The sequence below is a fragment of the Hemicordylus capensis genome, chromosome 2, assembly GCF_027244095.1.
Source record: "Hemicordylus capensis ecotype Gifberg chromosome 2, rHemCap1.1.pri, whole genome shotgun sequence".
NCBI classification, from domain to species: domain Eukaryota; kingdom Metazoa; phylum Chordata; class Lepidosauria; order Squamata; family Cordylidae; genus Hemicordylus; species Hemicordylus capensis.
Window position 1 is genome coordinate 98459604 of NC_069658.1, and position 22936 is coordinate 98482539.

A 22936-nucleotide genomic window follows, 5' to 3' on the forward strand; every position below is an offset into this window, starting at 1 on the left:
GAGCTGCCTAACCGATACAGCAAGCCCCAGGACAGGACATATGAAGTGCCTGGAAGGTGGAGGAAAGATGGATGACATCAGCACCGACCTCTGACCTGGAGAAGCCGGGCCAATGAGGACAGGGTGAGGCTGGGAGGGGAATACTGGGAGGGTGAGATGGTATAAAAATCAATCAAACAAACACATTGAAAACAACAGGGATGGCAGCATAGGTCAGGTTAGAGCAGCAGCAGCAGGCATTAGGGGGCAAGGTGGGGTGCCTGCGCTCACTGCTCTATGGCGCATTCATTGCCTGAATCCATTGCCTAACAATGTCTCAAGAGGGAGCGCTCACCCCCTCCAGTGAGCAATGGCATGTAACAGTGGTGCACCTAGATTGCTCCCACAAATAATATTCTTTCAATACATGGGTGCAAACTTAAAGAACAGAAAGAGATGGGTCATAATTTATTTTTACTTCGATATTTTACACTTTTACTGTCATTTCATTACTATGCATTTTAGCGCAGCAAACATTTTTAAAGGTTTAGATTGGCATGTGTAATGCAGCTGTTTATTAGCAACTGCTGAGGAAATAGCTGGTATTTGAAGTTAATTGTATTGTGTATTATGAGACCACTGGAAAGGTTTAAAAATAGCCTTCCATTCTGTTCTCTGGCAGGCTATATCTATTGGTCATGTTAGAAGCCTGTTATTTGATTCATTCAGCAGGACTTTCCCAAGCTGAACACAGTGGAAACTTAGCAAAGGTCACAGCCAGTATGGGTGACTAGTTGATAAGGGTGCAGTAGAAAGTACAGCAAGAAGTCAATATGGTAAAATGCCTAGTAAAAATCCAAACCAGGAAGAGTATTCATTTGCGAATGGTTAACCATTGTAGCAAAGATGTGTGCATTCGCTTGCTGAGACATGGGTCTAGGATCACAGCTAAAAGTGGTGGTAAGTTGAAGATGATTTAGTTATTTGAACATTTTAGTCTATGGAAAAGTCTGGTTTTCTTTTCTGTTCCGTTTATCATGCTAATAAATGTCCTCACTTTCAGTGTAGTAAGCTATAGTATTAATACCTGTACAGTGGGGGAGGTTTCCCTCCAAAAGATAATAGAGAAGAACAGCAGAATGAAGCTGGGTTAGGAGGGAGATCAAAGCAAAAGATCCACTTACGAGGCTCAAAAATACATTAAATTGTCATTTAGTTGATTAGTTGAGTTGACAAGCGGGGGGGAGGGTCTCTCTCTCTCCTGAAATAATCATGTCTGTCAGGTACAGAGGGATATAAATCCAAGGTACTGAATTGCTTGCATACAACCTTTCAACAAATAGTGAATGACAGAAGTTGTAGTCTTATGGCTTTTAATGTTCAGCTTTTGAGTCTTGTACAACTAGTCCTTTTGACTCCTGTACAACCTTTTAATTTCATGTTAAAAATGAAACTCACTGAAAGGCTTGTTTAGGCTTTCTAGAACTAAAATTAGCTGTCTCTAAACCACATAAAGTTGAAAACAAAGTTGGATGATCATTAAATGGATTAATAAGCATAAAAGTACTCCATAAAAATAAATCCATAGATACGACTGTAATTCATGAATCTTGGAAGGTTCCTGTCACATTAAGGGATAAAGATTAAAAGGAACTGAAGATGATATTCAAGGAAGAAGAAACTATAGAGTGGGTCAATCCAATAGTTACCAGAAAGCAGATATCTGTTTGGACTCCAGAGCTGTAAGAAAGCAATTCTCGGATAATATTTTCAATTACCTACTGTAGAACAAAGTTTGGGTAAGTTAGCAGCAGCAGAGCTGTTCATCAACTGAATTTTGGCAAACACAGATGGAGAGCAAAACTGGACTTTGGCACACACACAGGGATGGCTAAAATTCCAGGCTGTGTGCATTTGCCTTTGTACATTTGCCTTTGGACAGGTACAAATTTAAAGATTATTATTTGGTATCTTCAGTTCCAGAGGTGTACCAAAGAGTGATCCAATAAGCATTTGATGGCCTTGATGGTGCTGCTTATTTTATAGATGGTATTTTGGGGAAAGACCAGTAAGTATATAATGGGAGGTTGAAGTGAGTTCTTAGGACAAAAACACTAGTCACTTCATTAGAGATGATGTGCTTGCTTTTCTGTTCTGCTTATAAACCGCACATAAGGGGAATGATCTGCATTGGGACCATGGTGGGAGTTAGGGGGATTAATTCTATCATGACACAGTCCTGATTTGGATGGAGACTAGCTGAGCATGCTATTTCCAGAGGGGAAAGCGCCATTGGCTCCAATGAAATATCTTTTTTCCCTTGTGTAAATAGCATTTGGGGGGCATTCTGGATCAGGAAAATGGTGGTCCTACCCTTGGCCATGGTCCAATTGCCTGGGCTAATAATGTAAATAAAGCCACATCTAGTTTGGCCCTTGGACAGGGGTCAAGAGTAGGGATGTGCACGGAACTGGTTTGTGCACTCCTGGGAGGGTGGGCTGTCACTTTAAGGGACAGGGAAGGTGCTTCCTACCTGTCCATTCCTACCCTGCTGCTCCCCCCCCCGCCAGCGCTCTCCTAAACAGCATGGGCACGGGGCTGCAGCGTTCCTCCTTGCAGCCCCATTCACCATCGCCACGCTCATAGCCAACATGCACACATGGCACACATGCACACTCACGTCTGCCATGAGCATGGCGATGCTGAATGGGGCTGCAATCAGGAACACTGCAGCCCCGCACCCATGCTGTTTAGAAGAGCGCCAGTGGGGGGAAGTGGGGGGGGCAGGGATGGGCAGGTAGGAAGCACCTTCTCTGTCCCTTAAAATGATCCCCCGCCCTCCGAACCGGCTCGAAGTCAGGACCTTCAAACCAGTTCGGTGCTCCAGAAAAGGAGCGCCAAACCAGTTCTGTGCACATCCGTTGTCAAGAGGAACCTGAAACACAATAAAGGAAAATGTCTCCTGCTAACTGAGCAAAGAGGTACCTTTTTAAAATGATGATTCTCTTTAATTAGGCGGGGGGCGGGGAGCAACTGGCCCTATTCATCCCCAGCACAGCATCCCTGGCTGTTGCTGGTGCCTATCTCATGTTTCTTTTTAAAATTGTTAGCCTTTTGGGGACAGGGAAGCATTTTATTTATTTACTTACATCTGTGTAAACCACTTTGGGAACTTTTGTTGAAAAGTGGCATATAAATATCTGTTGTCTTATTCGTAATGTAATTTTTGCCATGTCTGAAGAATATCTAGGATGTACAGGAGAACCTCAGTATTTGCGGGGATTCCGTTCTTTTCTTTTCCATTCTTTTCAATTGCCGTGGATAAGGAAACCATGAATACTGGGTAATTGAAGCAATGGGATTGGAGGGGTTAGGTTCCTGGAGGTCAAAAAAGGTACCAAAAAAGGTACAAAAAATGAGCAAAATTGCCCCAAAATTATGGGAGAAAGTGCCCTGCTGTGCCCAGTCTGTCCCTAGCTGTCCAGCAGGGGCTTTGCTGGAAAAAATCACAGAGTTTTTGTTTTGTATAAAAATCTCAAAATGGGCAGAATTGGCCAAAATTCACAGGGGAAACTGCCCTACCGTGTTCAGTATGTCCCTAGCTGTCCAGCAATGCCCCCCAAATACTTCAATTTGCTGGTTTTTTAATCCAAAAATTGCAGGGGTTTCCTTTTAAAAAATTAGCCAGAAAATGGCTCTCTTACACAAAATGGTGGGCGAAAATGACTTCAGAGGTCATTTCCACCCACCCCTGACCTGTGGATACGTGAGTCTTAAACCTTTTTCTGCTGTTGGAGTTTTTTGTTTGTTTTGCATATATCGAGGTCAGGTGCCAATTATCCGACCGCGGGCACATGAAACCACGTATGTTGAGTCCGCGATTAACGAGGTTCTCCTGTATTTTCACCCATGAAGAGTCAAACCTGATCAACTAAAGTAGTTGCCATAGCTGAAACCAGTTCAAAGAACATGGATGATCCAGAGATTTCTAGGAATGGTAATTTATCAAGCAAAGTTTGTTCCAAACCTGGCAACAGAAATAACATCATGAAAATAGTAAATTGGTACGAGATGCTGGCTTTTACTGGATGCTAGTCAATAAATCAGCATTCAGTTAGTTCAAGTAGCTACTAACAAAGGGTCTTGTGTTAAAGAATTAGAGTGTGAAAGACTCAGTAACTGTGTCAGTAGATGCCAGTTCTATAGGACAGGTGCTGCATGCTTGCAGAAAGAGCCACCTGTTGAATATTCTTCCAAAGCACTGACAATTACTCAGCAGTGCTATGATCAAATTGAAAAAGGAATGTTGGCATTAATATTTTGATGAGCAATGTTCCACCAATTTTATCTATGGAAAAGTAGTAACTTAAAAACAGATGACAGACCAATTGGGTTTTCTGAAAAACCTTTTGTATAATATCCCTTCAAGAATCCAAAGGTGGCAATTAAAACTATAAAAATAACAGCCAAAAGTGGTATATAGATCCAGGAAAAAATTAACAATTGTTGATGCTCTCTCCAGGGCATATATTGAACAAATGAGAATGTAGATGTACCAATATCAGATAGATAGGCTGGAATCACAAGGCATGAATTATTTCAGCACAAAGTGCCAAACTTCAGATAATGTTTTGGACAGCTGCTTGTGATGGCATGAAGAGGAAGACTGACTAGAAAACCTATTGGGTATAGACAATTACATTTTATTTTAAGAGGGCAGATGTAATAGTAAGAACCAAAATGTTCTATCAGTGCCAGCAGATAATTTAAAGCTAGGTCTTCAGACATATTGAGATCAGTTGCAGTAAAATTGATTCCACTCATGGAATTTAAAGCGCTTTTGAGACTTTCTTCCACTGTTGAGCTGTACTTGCTAAAAAGAATGCGGTTTATATTGATTAAATTTATTGATAAAAAATCATTTTTTAGATTGTCAATGCAAGAAGGTGGATTTATGATCACATTGCAATTTTCCTATAATATTTTGTTTCATTTATGAATAGATAACATTCTATCTGAAGTACATTTTGAGTCATCCAACCATTTTTTCTACAGACCTGTACACATTTGGGAATGTCTTTTTTTCACAGTTTCCCACATTTTAGACTCCCATGGGTACACCTCTTTGGCCATTATTAACAGATGTACTCATTTAATGACATGAGTTTTTTAAAGTGAGAAAAGCAAAATTTTTGAATTTTGGTAAAGTTTGTTAGGAGGAGGGAGGGACAATTCTCAAATCATTAAAGCACATTAATCATTAAAGCACATTAATCATTAAAGCACATTACAATGCATACATGGATTTTGGCCTAAGAGTTAAAGAAGGAGGCATAGTTTGTTCCTCAGTTCAGCCTCCTGTTGCATCACTTCATATAGTTTGCAGCAGCAAATGCAGATATAAATGACATTATGTGGGACAAAAATAACAAAATATAAGGACATTGTATTGAAAAATAAGAAAGCCCCCAATTTTGACTGTGCAAACTGGACCCTTTTATTGACAGAATAATAATCAATCATGTCTGGGGTGCGGGAGGGGGTCATATTTGTAACCTTAATGTCAAATTAATTGTACAGGAATGGCAACTGCTGAAAGGCTTTAGGAATCCTGCCAAATCTACATATGTTACTCTTCTTGTAGGTGATTCTCTTCAGGTTCAACCTTAAAAACTGGATCTTCTCCACTGTTGGAGGCTACATACTTCTTTTGGGGGAAGCTGAGATTAAATTGCAATTTTTTCAGTACAGTGATAATATAGATAATGTGGGTTGTCATCCTGATTGGTTTTCCCCCATGAGTGCTTCTTTGATTTTCATATTTTTCTCATATACTTAATTCAAATAGAAACACAATGCTGTGTGGTTTGATTCTGAAATTTGAATTATCATTGTATTTTTAATTTCTTAAACTATAGCTTTAAGTTTTCTACTTTCTTTCTCTTATATGTTAGCACAATATGCAAAAGACACATGAGGTAAAAACAGTTTTAATGGTGCTAATCTAATATGCCATATATGCTGTCTTCATGGGAAATGTGTAGGAAGAGAGAGAAGACTGCTGCTGCTCTTTTTGTTATGGGGCAGGGGGGAGAATAAGTGATATAGTTCAATGTTGCTGATATAAAAATATGAGGGGGGAATATAGTAGGAGAGTAGAAGAGCAGAAGGAGATGGATCAGTTTGGTGTTGAGCCTGTAAAGGAAGGCACAGAGACTGCTGCTCCTTCACTCAGTTCCCTCTTCCCTCTTTCAGCAATAGGCTAGAATGGGAAATCACTACTTAGAACTTGTTTATTTCTTGTCAGAATGGAATGAAAATGTTATGCATGATAGACCCTTGTGAGGCCATTATATTGTCCACATTTCATGTAGATATGTGTTGCTGTTTATGCACATTCACACTTTAGATTTGAGGCTTGACTTGTCATTTAAATCTCCTGCACAGTCAGAGCAGACAGACCAGGTCAATGTTTTCATTGTCCTTTTGATGTGCTTTAAAGTGGTTTCTTGTTCCCTGCAACACTGAATCAAGAGCAGCAACAATCACTTGAAGGCAGGGGGAGGAGGAGAGAGAGAGGAGGCTGATAAGGAGGAGAGGAAGAAGGTTTCTTTCCATAAAGGCTAGACAGTATCATGAAATTGCAATAAAATGTCAATAAAAATAAAAAGGGGGCCTAAAGATTGTAATGTCGAATAAATTTGCCGTAGTTAAAAACAAAACATAAGGCAAGAACTGGAAGAAAAGGTCGCTTTAAATAAACAGTTGCTGGAGTGAGGGGGGGGTGCACAGCTTGCCCTTGTATGTTACCCCCATGCAGATACTAGGATGGGTAAAATAATTATCTGAAATATTCTCTCCTATGCTAAATGCAGGCAGAATATTCTTTTGCAAGTCGTCTATACCTTTTCTTCCTCACAACAGATTCTCCCTTCTGTGATCAGCTTAGAATTAATGTAGTATGAAAATTCACATTGTCAAGAAGATTGCATCATGAATATGTGCAATGCGCAAAATGTTGCTGGACCCCAACAAAATCATTTGTAAGCATCAGTGGTCAGATTGGAATAAACTACCACCTTGAAAGACCAAGACAGGGTGCAGATAGATTGATATGGAGCTTAGCAGACAATTGTGTGCACCATCCCCTTTTGCATACAGAGCTATCTGAATCAGTTGTTGGTTTTGCCCCGACTCTTCTATCCCAGACTTTAAAACAAATTAAATACCATATTAACTTTTAATCACACAGAAAAATAGTGTATAAACATGTTTTAAAAATTCAGATACAAATAACCATATCTCTAATAATCCTTTATTTCCTTACAGTTCCAATAGATATGTCTAACATCAGCTCAACTATAACACCAACAAATTACATTTACACATTTATCATTCTATGCCTCTTATTCAGATGTATAAGCATAAGGTACCAAAGAAAAATGAATTTTTAAAAAATTATTTGGCTGTAACATTTAACAAAATTGAAGATCACCCTGACATATCAGCCTCCACTGAAATTCAGATATAGTTACATGAACATTCCCCACCCCCATGCAACACTTCTTAATTTGGTTGCAGTTCTCTTTATTCTGGATTAGAATTTTATACATTTTTGTATAAACCTTTTTGTGAACGGGAGGCTGTCAGTAATTTTTCAAACTCAATCAGACATTTAAAAATATCTGAAGAATGGGCCATTCCCTGAATAAAATTTCTAATTTGTAAATAGTAGACAAAAGGGACAAGGGATGTGCTCATCTCTTATTTACTGACATTAAATGATAGCCCCATTATCAATAACGTTTCTGGCAAACAATATTTTATTATTTATTTATTTATTTATTTAACATATTTTTATACCGCTCAAAACTTACGTTTCTTGGCGGTTTACAACAAGATTAAAAAGTAAAACATTAAAGACAAAAACAAAAAAATTTAAAAGCAAAAAATTTAAAACACAATTTAAAAATTTAAAACAATATTCTAAAAACAACATTAAAGCAATCAAAACAATATCAGTTAAAATCCTGGGTGAACAGGTGCATCTTTAAAGACTTTTAAAAAGTTGTCAGATATGAGGAGGCTCTTATTTCACTAAGGAGCGCATTCCAAAGCCTCGGGGCAGCAAAGGAGAAGGCACGTCCCTGAGTAGCCACCAGACAAGCCGGTGGCAAATGCAGATGGACCTCTCCTGATTATCTCAATGGGCAGTGGGGTTCATAACGAAGAAGATGTTCTCTTAAATACCTAGGGCCCAAGCTGTTTAGGGCTTTATAGGTTATGACCAATACCATGTATTTTGCACGGAAACATATCGGCAGCCGGTGTAACTCCTTCAATACAGGAGTAATATGGTCTCTCCTAGATGACCCAGAGACCAGACTGGCTGCCGCATTCGGGACCAACTGTAGTTTCCGGACTATGTATAAGGGCAGCCTCACATAAAGCGCACTGCAGTAATCCAGTCTGGAGGTTACCAGCAGATGTACCACTGTTTTGAGGTCGTCTATCTCAAGAAACGAGTGCATCTGGCGTATCAGACGAAGCTGATAGAAGGCACTTCTGGCCGCTGTCTCAACCTGGGACACCAAGGAGAGACTTGGATCGAGCACCCCTAGACTGTGTATCTGTTCCTTCTGGGGAAGTGTGACCCCATCCAGAACAGGCAGATCAAAATCATCTCTCGAGTTCCTCCGTCTTATCTGGATTCAATCTCAGTTTGTTATCCCTCATCCAGCCCGTTACCGTCTCCAGGCAGGCATTTAGGGAGGTTATGCCCTTTCCCGATGATGCTGATATGGAGAAATAGATTTGGGTGTCATCAGCATCCTGATAGCACCCTGCACCAAATCTCCTGATGATCTCTCCCAACGGTTTCATGTTGATGTTAAACAACATCTGAGACAATACGGAGCCCTGAGGGACACCATACAAAAGTTCAGATTTTGAAGAACAACAGTCTCCAAGGGACATCATCTGGAACCTGCCTGAGAGGCAGGAGCGGAACCACTGCAGAGCAGCGTCTCCCACCCCCAACCCCCTCAGACGCTCCAGAAGGATACTATGGTTGATAGTATCGAAAGCTGCCGAGAGGTCCAAAAGGACCAACAGAGTCACACTTCCTCTGTCAATTCCCAGTTGGAGAGGAGAGCTGGTCTTGTGGTAGCAAGCATGACTTGTCCCCATAACTAAGCAGGTCTGCCCTGGTTGCATATGAATAGGAGACTTGATGTGTGAGCACTGTAAGATATTCCCCTTAGGGGATGAAGCCGCTCTGGGAAGAGCAGAAGGTTTCAAGTTCCCTCCCTGGCTTCTCCAAGATAGGGCTGAGAGTGACTCCTGCCTGCAACCTTGGAGAAGCCGCTGCTAGTCTGTGAAGATAATACTGAGCTAAATAGACCAATGGTCTGACTCAGTATATGGCAGTTTCCTATGAGATCATCCATCAGGCCGACCAAGGCAGTCTCCACCCCATAGCCAGCCCGGAAGCCAGTTTGAAATGGGTCTAGATAATCCGTTTCCTCCAAGACTGTCCGGAGCTGGGAGGCCACAACCCTCTCAATTACCTTGCCCAGCCATGGAAGGTTGGAGACAGGCCTATAGTTACTCAGCTCTGAGGAATCTAAGGTAGGCTTCTTTAGAAGCTGTGTAATAATTGCCTCCTTAAGACTAAGAGGCATCCTATCTTGCGTCTGAGACGCATATATGATCCTACCAGGCCTTCTACAACAACTCCCCTGCCAGATAGTATAAGCCATGTTGGGCAAGGTTCAAGAAGATAGGTGGTGGGCTGCACCATTCCAATCTCCTTGTCCACATCCTCAGGAGTCACAAACTGGAACTGATCCAACCTAACCACATAAGAGGAGTTGCTGGATACCTCCACATCAGAGTGGAGACGAAATCCAAGTCGGCCCGAATACAAGAGATTTTCCCCACAAATAATTCATTAAACACATCACAGTGGGTAATCGATGGTTCCAAATTCTGATTCAAGGGAGGAGGGGCACATACTAGCCCTCTCACAACCCTGAACAACTCCGCCGGACGTGAACTTGCGGATGCAATACGGGCAGAAAAGAATCGCTTCTTTGCCTCACGTATTGCCTGAGCATAGGTCTTCAAATGAGCTCTATGTTCTAATCTGTCGGATTCAAGCCAAGTCTTTCTCCACCTGTGCTCCAGTCATCTACCTCACCGCTTCAGCCCCCGTAGTTCTTCCATATACCAAGGGGCCAGTTTTGAAGCAGGTCGGAGAGGATGCTTAGGAGTGATCATGTCTACCACCCGGTGAGTTTGCTGTTCCAATTCTTCACCAGGACATCAACAGGATCACCGGCAGAGCCAACACTGAATCCCTCCAAGACTTCTTAAAATCCTATTGGATCCAATAACCTTCTTGGGCGGACCATCCTAATAGGTCCCTTACCCCTGCGAAGGTGGGGTGTGACTGTGAGTCCAACCTTAACCAGATGGTGGTCCGTCCATGACAATGGGGAGATCACAGGAGTCCCCACCCACGGAACACCACCCTGATCAGAGTGAAAGACCAAATCAAGCGTGTGACCTGCAATGTGCGTCGGTCCCGAGACCACCTGAGATATGCCCATAGTCGTCATGGCCGCTATGAACTCCTGAGCCCGCCCTGGACAAATTGGTCCCGAAATGAACATTGAAGTCGCCCAGCACCACAAGCCTGGGCCACTCCAACACCAAGTCCGTCAGCTCAGTTAGGGACTCTGTTGAGCAGCGGGGCGATCGATATACCAACAGAAGTCCCAGTCTATCCCTGGTCCCCAAACTTAAGTACACACATTCGATATGGTCTGACACTCTAACAGGGATCCTGGTAAGGGGGATATTATTCTTGTAGACCACAACCATTCCACCTCCCCGCCCCCGGTCCCTCACCCACTCCTCAACAGAGTACCCTGGAAGAAGAAGCTGGGACCACACTGGGCCCCCAGCCTCCCCCAACCAGGTCTCTGTAATACGTACTAGGTTGGCAGCTTCATCCAGAATCAAATCATGGATGGTTTCTGATTTGTTCTGGACTGACCTGGCATTACAGAGGAGCAAGGTGAGGTTCCTTGGGTGGTTGGCACTGCTTCCCAAGGTCTAAGAGCTGGCAGGACAGCCGGAAGGGGAAACAGCTAGTAAATTTCTGTGTTCCCTTCCCCTGTAACGGCCTGCTGACCTGCCAACATTACTTCTTCTGTTCCCCACCACCACCGGAATGGCTGCCCCACAGTCAGTGGACACGCCCCCTGTCTCCCCATCTCCAGGTAAGCCCAGACACATTCTAAAAGATCCTCACCCAGGACTAGTTAAAACAGAAGCCCCTTTATTAAATCTCGCCCACATGCAAATACCTTGGCCAAGAGGCCTGGCCCTCACCCTCGCTGTCCCCCGAAGTGGCTCCCGCAAAGGCCCTTTGGTGTCACCCCTTCAGTGGCATGCCCGCCACCACAGGCAGCGTTCCTATATAGGGCCAGAGACAGCCCCTCTGGTCAGCGGGTAGCAAGAACTGCTGACTTACCCCTGGCCCTGATCCTGCGAAGCAGCCACTGCCAAAGGCCACAGTTCTGCAGGTCAGGCAGGGGTCTGGCAGGTGGACTTGCCTTCTCCCCCCACTCCTGCAGGCAGATGTTCAACACAGCAACAGGCAGACAGCCCACACCAGTCTCTCACCCTGGGGGCTGTCTAGGAAGCAGGTGGTCTCTCCCAATGCTGCAGGGCTTCTGCAGTAATCAATTTTAAGAGTGTATAGAGTGTATTTCCTAAATACATTGAGTGTATTTTCTAAAGCTCATTCTTGCCTCAACTGCTCTTAACAAATAAATGAAGTTAAGGGAGATATACCAGGGGTTGTTTGGGTTTATCTCACACATTCATAATACTATGCCATATCAGGTTGGAATACGTCTGTTTCTTTCTTTCTTTCTTTCTTTCTTTCTTTCTTTCTTTCTTTCTTTCTTTCTTTCTTTCTTTCTTTCTTTCTTTCTTTGTTTTTGTTGTTGTTTTTTTGCAACCGACACCATTTATTCAAGGGAAAATTCAACTTGTAATGTATATCTAGCCCATCAATGTTGTCTTTCCACAACTGACCTATAGCTGTTAAAATTTCTGCATGATTCTTCTGTCCAATATTTGGTAAGGCTAAACTGCTTTCTGGTGCATAAACCTAAATGTCACTCTAGGTGATTATATAATTGGATATAAAACTATTACTATTAAAGTGAAAAATTGTCATTATACCATAAGATGGTCATAATACCATAAGATTTTGAAAAGTGAGAAACTTTTTTATTCCTATTTTGAAATGAACCCATTTCAGTAAATGTTTGGATTATGTCTCTGGAAACTTCCTTGCATGGTTTTGCGTACAGCTTTAAAACAAGATCTTCTTGAAATGATTGCTTAGCATATATTTTACTTTTATAGGTATCCAGCTGCCGAAGGAAGATGATATTTCAATACCTATGATATCTAACTCTCCCTCTAAGGAAGGAGATGATAGTTCAGATCTTTCCATTGAGGAGGATGAGAAAATCAAGGAGGAACCTTTGACAATCTCTGAATTGGTATACAATCCAAGCACCAGCTTGCTCCCCACTCCCATTAATGATGAGGAGATCGACCTACTCTTTCAAACTTCTCCAAGGTCAGACAATGAGAAAGAAGATACAGATTCATTTGAGGAACTTGAGGCAGATGAAAATGCATTTTTGGTTGCAGAAGAAGAGGAGCTGAAAGAAGCTCGGAAAGCACTTAGGTGGAGCTATGACTTTTTGATGGGCAACATAAAGGTAAATGCTGTCATTAAGAGTTGTTCCAGACTTCTTCTCGTTGGGCTTGGAATATTGCTGGTTGTTTTCCCTCTTCTGCTTGTGCTCTTGGAATCGGACCTTGATATCTCCTTCCTCCATGAAATCCGCCAGACACCAGAGTTTCAGCAGTTTCACATTGAATATTACTGTCCTCTTAGACAGTGGGTGACTTGCAAAATAAACTTTGTTAGTCACTTGTTTGGCAGCTCTTAAAGGTTAAGAATATGCGACATGACTAAGGGCTACATTCAAAACTAGTGAATTTCAGTCAGAACTAGGTGCTTGCAATATTCTTGAGGCCATCAGACATCATTTTGATCTATAGTGGACTTCAACATTCTTAAGTTTCCTTTCCATAACTAAATAGTTGATTTAGCTACATGGTGGCCTTTCAATAACCAAAAAGCAATTTGATTTTTATTTGCTCTTGTCTGTTTTTATCAATGATTGAGCAGAACTGAAATTTATCATCTGCACCATTACAAGCCATGATGTATTACATTTAAGCATTAGCAACAGAGAGAAGATGATACTTTTGAATATACTCCTTAGTAAAACAATCTCTACTAACCAATGCCTATACAAGCAATGTTGATTGCTGGGGTTTCTTTCTTGGTTTGATTTTTTCATTTTTAAAAATATTTTTATGTGTTTACAAGATTTTGGTAAATTTTTAGCAAAGACAACTTCTGAAGTTATTTAAATGTACAGATTGGTAAAATAAATGTACAAGGGCATGTCATGAATTTTAAAAATGTTTTAGCAATGCTTTTAAAAAAATCCAAGAATGACGTTCTTAGAGATCTGCACATGGTGGGTAACTGGGGTAGGATAAGTAGGATGTTCACTTAAGTGCAGGTAGGGTCTGTTGGATAGAGATGAAATGACACAAAATGATTAAAAGCCTGAGGATAGCACTACACATTATGAAGTAAATCTGGGGTAAGTAAACACTTTCCCAGTGTTTGTCTTGTGATGCTAATATGGGGGCCATTTGCTGGGCAGAACTGGCTGGAAGGAAAAAATGCTTAATCCTTCTTCCATCCACTGATTCTTCTCTGCAACTCCTTCATTCCCAGGATCATTTTTCTATTCTTTGCCCCCTAACTGGGTGCCAAGACTAGAAGAAGCCCAGCCTAAGGGAAAATCAGCCGATTTGTAGGGGGAAACCAGTGCATGCAGGAATGAGGTGACCACCTGTTCTTCCTCTGGACCTCCCATGCAAAGACCCCCCACCAACTTACATTTATATTGACAGGTGCACACATCTTAACCAGGATATATTGTTTCATTCTGGTGGTTCTAAAGCTGAAGAGGAGTCTGTGGTTTTGACAAGAAGGCAATTCAGCTTTTTCCTGTGGTTCGCCACCTGACACTTAGTCAGTGGTAATGAGAAGTCTTTGCAAGGCAGTGCAAGTACAGTTTTGTAAGAGGTTTAGGGATCTTTGGATTAATTGTAAATTATTGTACATAATATAGAGAGGTGGCTTTAAAATGTCTAGATAGACCTACTTAAATAGGTAAGTTAAAAATAAACCAGTCTTTGGGATTTGAGGGTAAGGAATAATTTTGCAGAGTCTGTCTCTAAAGACAAAGACTTCTCAAAATCAGTTCCCCCATCAGAATCCAAGACATTTGGAAACAACTTTCTTAGTCCCTGATTCCATTAATTACTGTTTCATAACAACTCCCAGAGTCACCATTTCATGTTATTATTTCCTGTGCATACTGTCTGTCCTACCCAATATAAGTGAGAATGGATGCACATGATTTATTCATAAATATGTCCCTATGGCAGTGGTGTGTGGTTATCTATGTTGTCTTGATGTGCTGAGGATTGTAGCTCCTGTGTAGCTCTAAATTCAGAAGAATAAATCTATAAATGCATAAACATCATGTGTGTGTAGAAAGCTCAATAGATCCTAGTACCCAGCTTTGAAAGAAAACACATTTTCATTTTTTATTCTTCGTTGTTGATTGCTCAGTACAGTACTTTCCCCTTCTCTTTAACTATACCAACAAAAGACTCTCAGTCCTGACTCAGGTAAACCTCCCATTGAAGAAGTAGCAGCTGGTGAAGGTGGCAGCGGCGGAGGGCAGGAAGAGGCACTTTAAAAAATACATTCGCAGGTGTTTACCAGCGTTACCACAGCACCTTCAAACTGTCCCAAGCAGTGGTGCTCTGCCCTGTATCCCGTGCGGAGTGGCGATGCTCTGCCCAGCATTCCACATGCGGAGGCAGTGCAGCCCTGGCCTCTGTGCATGCACAGAGGCCAGGACCACACTGCTGCCCCACACAGGATGCCGAGTGGAGCGCCACTGCTTGGTGCTGTAGTGACGCTGGTAAGCACGTGCTAATTTTTTTTAAAGGTGTCTCCCACTGCTCCTGTCACTACCGCCACCTCCACCCTCACCGGCTGCTACTGCGTTGAAGTCAGTGGATGTTTCCTGTTTGAAAAATACATTCACTCTTCAAAATAGTTGCTATTTATTTGTTCTAGAGAATGTATCCATGTATAAGTACTTTCCCCTGCAATCCTATGTGTATTTACTTGGGAATAATTCTTATTAATTTCAGTGAGATGATAACCCTATTCACATGTTATGTTCAGTACTCCTACAATGAGTGTATAGTGTACACAGGTACAGATTTGTACACAGGGACAATTATTCACATGTTACGCTGAACACAGGTGCAGCAATAAACTTCATAAGAACATAAGAACAGCACTGCTGGATCAGGCCCAAGGCCCATCTAGTCCAGCATCCTGTTTCACACAGTCACCCTCCAGATACATCTGGAAAGCCCACTGGCAAGAGCTGAGGGCACGCCCTCTCTCCTGCTGTTACTCCCCTGCAACTGATACTTAGAGGCAGCTTGCCTCTGAAGCTGGAGGTGGCCTGTACAGCCCTCAGACTAGTAGCCGTTAGACCTGTCCTCCATGAACTTATCATGGAGGACAGGTCTATCTGTCCTCACCTTTAAAGGTTCACCTTTAAAATCAATGCAGCTACAGTCATTCTCACATGTGTGTACAGACATCACCACACACATACAACATAATGTTTGAATGGGGCTCTACTCTCCCTAGTATGTATGCATAAAATATCTCTGTCATTCATCTTGACAGCAACCATGTTTCATAGTTTTATTATGAACAGTCTAACCTGTTGGCTGTATAATATTTCTTAGAAATCATCTTTAACTTGTAAAAATAAATGCATGGCACAATTTAGGTCACAATTCAGTGTGGTTAAGTCCTAGTGATTCTCATGCAGTTAAGTGTGCTTAACTGCACATCAGATTGTCTTTAATTTTTACAGTGAATGTTCTGTTCTTCTGTATAGAGGAAACTTTGAGGCCGTTCACACAACCTACCGGGCATGCATGCAGTGGAAAGACTTCCCAAATCTTGCCTCCCACCCCCCAGACAATCCTTCATGGCTCAGTGGGAGTGCGCTCCACGCTCCCACACAGTCAGCCCTGCTCCGCACGGAGATTGGAGGACAGGACTCATTGTCCCAGCCTCTGTGAAGCCCACAATGCAGCGCTGCATTGTGGGATACTCCCAAGAGTGCCCAGCTCTGTTTGCAGCCAGGTGGGAAGCAGGTAGCTGGGGTAAGGGAGTGCTCACTCCCTTAACCCCGGCTAACAGCTGGGCTTAAAAGCCAGGCTAGGCAGTGCTGGCCCGCTGGAATTGGGTCAAATTCTGGCAGTTCTCAGGCACAGCTTAAACTAGGCTGTGCATCCCTAGCCTGGGTTAGGCTGAGTGTGAGAACAGCCTCACTGAGTTCCTGGTCCAGGTCTCTGTGGGCAATCTGTGTGTGCTTCAGAACTCCCTCAAGTTAGTTGCTGGATCAGGGTGCAAGTCTCAGATTTGTTACCTCTTCTGTCCATTTGACTAGATTGGAAACTTTCCCCATATGATTTGCCTTTGCTTGTCCTCCATCTCCTGAAAAACAATGGTAAAACCCTAGTTCATTTTTAGAAAAACATTTTTTCAGCAGTATCTTTTAGTGTACGTAACTGCCTCCCTTCAAGCCAATGGTGGGGCAGGGGTGGCTTTAAGGATGGGGGAGGGTGCACTTATCACCCCCCCTGCACTTACCCCCCATGCTTTGCCCTCCAGCACTCTGTGTATAACTAGTCCAGCGGAACAGCAGCGTACCTCCTTGTTGCCCTGTTGTTTCACTGTCCGGAAGTGCCTTGTGTGGTGACTGGAAGTGCCGTGCATGCATTGTGGGTGAACACACGTTGCACGCACACACAACATGTGCACACGTGCATGGCACTTCCAGTCAGTGAAACAATGGGGCGGCAAGGAGGTACAGTGCCACCCCGCCGGACTATTTATACACAGAGCACCGGAGGGGGAAGTGCACCCTCCCACATCCTTAAAGCCACCTTCGTGTTCAAACCAGTTCAAATGTGGGGGTTCTAAAAATAGAATGCCGAACAGGTTCATGTATATCCCTAGTATCTTTATTAATTGTTCCTGTGTGTCTCAACTGTTGAAGACTTTCTTTGTTTTACCTTAAAGTCCTGACTGTCCTAACTTACACATTCTCATTGTGAATAATTCCCAATCAGTTATTTGATGCTTATTTAATCAGTTTGTACCTTCTAAATGAATCCTCTCCTTTGAAACAAGAATCTATTAAGGAAAGTCTGTCTCTAGTTTCCAAAACAAATACAACAGTCATCCACATTTTAGGCGCTTATGGTTATAGAAGTAGGCAACATAGAGCTTGCATATAGTGTGCAAAAAATATAACCAAGCTCTATATCCTGGGCCATATATACATATACAAATAAATATTTATATTTACTGTGGCTACAATCCTATTAAAACTTACCTGGAAGTAAGCCCATTGGATATAGTGGGAATCACTTTTGAGCAAGGCTGAATAAGCACATAAGGATTTTGGAGTAAGCCCCTTAATTATGAACAGTTCGGTCCTGAGTTGTAAAATGTAATTTTGTCCATGTCATAGAGCAGCAGAAGCTATTTGGAGAATTTGTTTATTATATGATTTCATTTGATCAGGGAAGGTTTGAGCTGCATGAGGAACAGATTACCTCAGAGAATGAACTGTGCAATAAGGATATATGTAGGGTTAAACTCAAGTGCATGTACATGGAATGTATAGATGTATATACACATCCTTGACCCTTTATAGTTTTCTTACGGTGAATTCCATCAAATAATGAGTGCTTGTATGATACATCTTTTCTAGAGATCAGATAAAAATTAAAAGAGGTTGGGGAGGGGGGGTGTATATAATCTACAGCATGTACTGCATAGAGTGAAACTAAGTCTTGTATCCAGAGTTGGAAATGACAGCACTTGCATATGAAGAGTTCATAGGTACAGTATTGTGTATTTCTGTCTGTGCTTGGAATATATTGTAAAATGTTATGTACTTGAAATCTATTTTGTGATTTGTCTGATATTTATAAACAACTCTGGGAAGAATAAAATAGAGTTTATTTCATTGAAATGCAAACACACACAAAACCTAGGGGAAGATGTACCTGTAAACTTGAGCCTTATCTTTGTAAAGTGAATTTCACATTTCTATGTCAACATCTTGATTGTTTTATATGTTCGTATAATGATAGGACTCCCTAATAAAAAAAAATACACTGAAAAAAGCCACCCTGCCATGATATACTCTTTATTGTATAATAAAGTTATTTGCTAAAGGACAGCAGCTTGGGTTATTACTTCTTGAATCACAGGCATGGATTTTGGAAGAAGTGATTAATGATCCATTCCTAAGACTTGATGTGCCAGAAATACAGTGTACAAGACTGGGTATATTTACAGCTACACCAGCACATCATCATCATGAAACAGTTATTCTACCAAGGTTATACTGAAAATATTTAGAATCTGAATGTGAGAAGTCTACACATATTTAAACTAAAACAAACTTAAGCCGTATTATTCAAAAACACATCAAGTCCTCAGACTTACGACACCATTGGTGCCTGAAAACTGTGTCAAGTCATAACATCTCAATTTGGAAACTATTTTGCTAAACATTGTGTAGCAAACGGCCCCACTATTCGCTATACAATGTTATAAATGGGAGGTTGGTTCCTGAACCAAGACCGGATCCCTTTTTTGAGTTTTGTGTGTGTGTGTCAAAGCTAGTGGTACGTCACTCACAGACGTGCAGACATAGAACATATACATTGATAGTGGAGAATCAGAAGCTGCTTATCCTTGCCACCCACTCCCTTTCCAGTCCCTTCCTGGCCCTGACTCAGTTTTCCATGGAAGGAGGGAGGCAACTGGGTAGCTCACCTCTATATTCTCCTGGGCAACAGTTAGACAGGAAAGTTAAAAGGGTGAGCAGGAAATGGCATGTGGAGCATGCCAGGCTATCTACATCTCACTTTCACAGTATATCAGCTAAGAGTGGAAGCTGCAGTTGTGGTGGTGGGGCCTCTTGGATGGGCGAGTCGGCCAATCCCTCTGCAACCTCAGATGCAGCTGCTGCTGCCAGGACTGCCATTTTCAGTGACAATGTGAGCTTGAACCACGCTTGTCACCTCCTCCTCCTCTCTAGCCCATTCACTAGCAGCCATCTAGTAGCACCTTTTCCTACAGCAAGTGTTGTAAAGTTGAAATACAGTTGTAAAATTGAAACAAGGTGGCAATTTACAAATATTAAGTGCTGCTCTTCTTAACTCAGAGCATTTTAAGTCAAGGTCTACATGTATTGGCCTGGTTCAAAGATCATGCAAAACATGTTCTTATGTTCTTATAGACAAATTTATGGAGGACAGGTCTATCAGTAGCTACTAGTTCTGACGGCTATAGACTATCTCCAGATTCAGATGCAGAATGCCTCTGAATACCAGTTGCAGAGGAGCAACAGCAGGAGAGGGGGCATGCTTTCATCTCTTGACTGTGGGCTTCCCAGAGGCATCTGGTGGGCCATTTTGGGAAACAGGATGCTGGACTAGATAGCAGGCCTGTGGACGATAGACAATATCCGATCCAATCCAATAGATAGTATTAATATAGTGTTTGCCCTTTAATAATAATAATAATAATAATAATAATTATTATTATTATTATTATTTTAATTAATTGTAATTGGTATTGTTGTTCACCACCTAGAGTCTTTGGCGGAGGCAGTATATAAGAAAGAATGAATAAATAATAAATAAATAATATTGGATCTTTTGACACTTCAGAATATTAGTATTGTTATTGGATTTCCACTTGGCAGGGATCCAGGAGTGACACATCTCCAAAGACAAAGGAATAGGAACCTTTGCTAGCCTTGAGCAGGGACATGAGCTGTGCATGGCTTCATAAAATGTTGCTTCAGCAGCTTCTTGGAGCAGAATTCCAGTTTTTATTGCTGTTGCCGACAGAGTGAATTGGCTCTGCCCCCTCCCTAAGAAATTCTGTTTCTTAAAGGGGCCTTGCTCAAGTGCTATCTCTGGCAGCTGTGGGGGGCCTATTCTAGAGCTGACAGATCCTCAGGGAACTCCCCAAGTCAGAGGAAAATGTAGAGCTGTGTCCTGGAGTTGTGATTTAGGTGCTAGCTCAGATTCCCCTGATGTCTGGGGTCCTGGTGGCTTGGGTCTGGATCATAGGGTCTTCCCACTCCATCACATTCCCTGAACTGTCCACTTTATCCCCCAGTTGGAGCAGTCCTATATCTGGGGTCATGACACAATGGGCTCATAATGGTTTAGTGTGTTGATTGCAAGCTTCAGGCTTGTGCACTGTACACACACACAAACACACCACACATAAGATGACTTTTCCAACTTCCATTCATGATTTAGACCAAGACAGGATTTGTTGTGAAGTCTGAAATCAGCAAATTATGGCTCGCTCTAACTTCAGTTTACAAACAAGTAACGATATGAAACTCAGATTGAATCTGAAGGTGGGATTTCCGAGTTCTGGACATAGTGATAAATCCTAACTTGTTCTATCGCACAGATGAAAACAACTTCTCCTCACATGTTCAGGAGAGTACAAGCCTGAGGCTCATAACTGTCATGTTAAATGCTTAAACCATGGCTTTATGCAGGAGCATGGCAAGCTTGGAGTGGAGCCTGGCAGAAAAAGTGAAAAGGGCCACTCCCCACAGGCATGAGGATGAGAGCAGAGAGCAAGTTGTTACCCAAGTGGTGGGCCCCCTTCCTCATGGACCCAAGGACAGTTGTCCCCACACCCTTGCTCATTTATAGCTATGCTCCTGGTTTCGTGTGATTTCTGAACCAGGCTATTGTTTGTTATGCTTCATAAACCATAAGGGTAAATCATAATTTGGGTTGTACTGTATCAGACCAGCTTAGTTCCTCATACAAACTGACACAATACAACCCAAATAATGATTTACTCATTATCAGTAAAGTATAAATCTCTTAATGTTCTTCGATGTTCTCTGCAACTGAGGAGAAAATAGGATATAATATTTCTCAGGAACTGGGAATCTTGTACATAATAATAGGGATCCTGACAATGAGCCATTTAAGACATTACACTGGGACATATGCAGTTCAATATGCCAGACCTCTTAAGCTAAAAATGGTTCTGAATTAAAGCTCAGCAATTTAAAAGTCCCTTAATGACAGTGAAGAATTTGGAAATCTTTTTTATCACTTATCACAACTCTCTCTTCAAATTCTAGTCTGAAAATGTAGTAAAAAGTAAGCCATCGGCCATTGTACCTCATATCAGTATGTGAAATGTCACGTGCAGTGAAGGAGTGCGACCAGTGCCATTTTCATTCATTCACTTAACATATTTCTTTCATTTTCTCCCATGTGGAAACACTTCCTGAAGTGAAAATATGCTCAGCTACACTTATTCAGCGGATTTGTTGACAACAGAGATTTAGAAGAAGAAACTGTAGAAACTTTATTTACAATCAATGATCAGATGCACAAAGCCCAAACCCCAAACATCCCCTGGTAGCATTATACAATACAATGAATACAATAGGCCAAATTAAATATGATGATCAAATAGAAGATCATAGAAGATCAAATTAGATCTCATCGGAAGTGCTTTGTTGCCTAGTTTTAATGGCTGCCAAGCAAACATGAGCTGCCTTTTGGGTAGTGTCTACATAATTATCAGAGTGGAGAAGCAGTGTATGGTAAGATTCATCCCTACCTGGCCTAGTCAATAACAATGGTGTAATCAACCTGGCACATAAATCTTTATAAGAGGAGCAGTATAAAAAGAATGTGGTGTATTGTCTCAGGCAATCCTTCACCACAGGGATAGGTCCTGTTTGCTTGTGGCATTTTATTATACCTGCCATAATGCAGATTATAACAGCAAAATAGTGTGTATTGTGTATCATGGTGCTTCTGAATTGCACCCCTTTAACATCTGTTGCTGTAATCAAAGAAGCTGGGTGATCATATGATAAGAATGGTATCCCTATTGTTTCGTTATTTCTCTCCCACTTGTCACAATTTTCTTACCCTGCAAAAACTTATATTTACATTTTTAACAAATTTCATTATATTTACATTGTATAAATGATTTTTAAACTTACAGGTAAACTCACTGTTTCCTATTTCTTCCATGCTGAAGTTACAGTAGTACATTCACATGTCACAGTAAGATTTTGGGAACTATGCAAGAAAAACTAATCCCATTTCTTACAAACCAGTTGTAAAATAAGCACATTAGGGTGTTTGTTCACCTGTTCTGAGTGTCTAGGCAGGAGGGACCAAAGCAGCAGCTGACGGAAAGGTAAGAGATGGCAAGGGAAGGAACAATGACAGACTTGCTTAACCCACACAAGATAACAAACCACATTAGCTAAGAACATGGTTAATTTAGGATTTTGGCCCACACACATTTTGTCATTTTAAACTCATAGTATTTTTGTTGTTTCATATTTTAGTTTACACAGTACATTTTCTCTCCATTTGATCAGTCCTGAACTATATCTGGAAATGCATTAGCCTAGACAAGCATAATGTATGAACTAGGCAACGGCAGGTGTGGCAAGCAGGAATTCTCAGGATCAAGACAGCTACAACATACATTAGAAACTTTTGCCCACCACATCTGTGGCCACCCAGTTCAAACATGATAGTTGTCTCCATGAGCACTTAGCCAAGG

At 41.7% G+C, this 22936-nt stretch overlaps 1 protein-coding gene across 10 annotated transcripts in view; it reads left to right on the forward strand.

The window, feature by feature from the left end:
- Positions 1-18524, forward strand: part of FRMD3 (FERM domain containing 3) — a 225423-nt gene extending 206899 nt beyond the window's left edge. For 9 of the 10 annotated variants that reach the window (XM_053292931.1, XM_053292929.1, XM_053292922.1 and 6 more), the window contains one exon: positions 12427-18524. In XM_053292931.1, coding sequence (XP_053148906.1) covers positions 12427-13025 — 599 coding nt within the window. In that variant the 3' untranslated portion in view covers positions 13026-18524. The remainder of the gene's footprint in view (positions 1-12426) is intronic. The other variant, XM_053292932.1, reaches the window with a different exon arrangement.
- The last annotated feature ends 4412 nt before the right edge of the window (positions 18525-22936 follow it).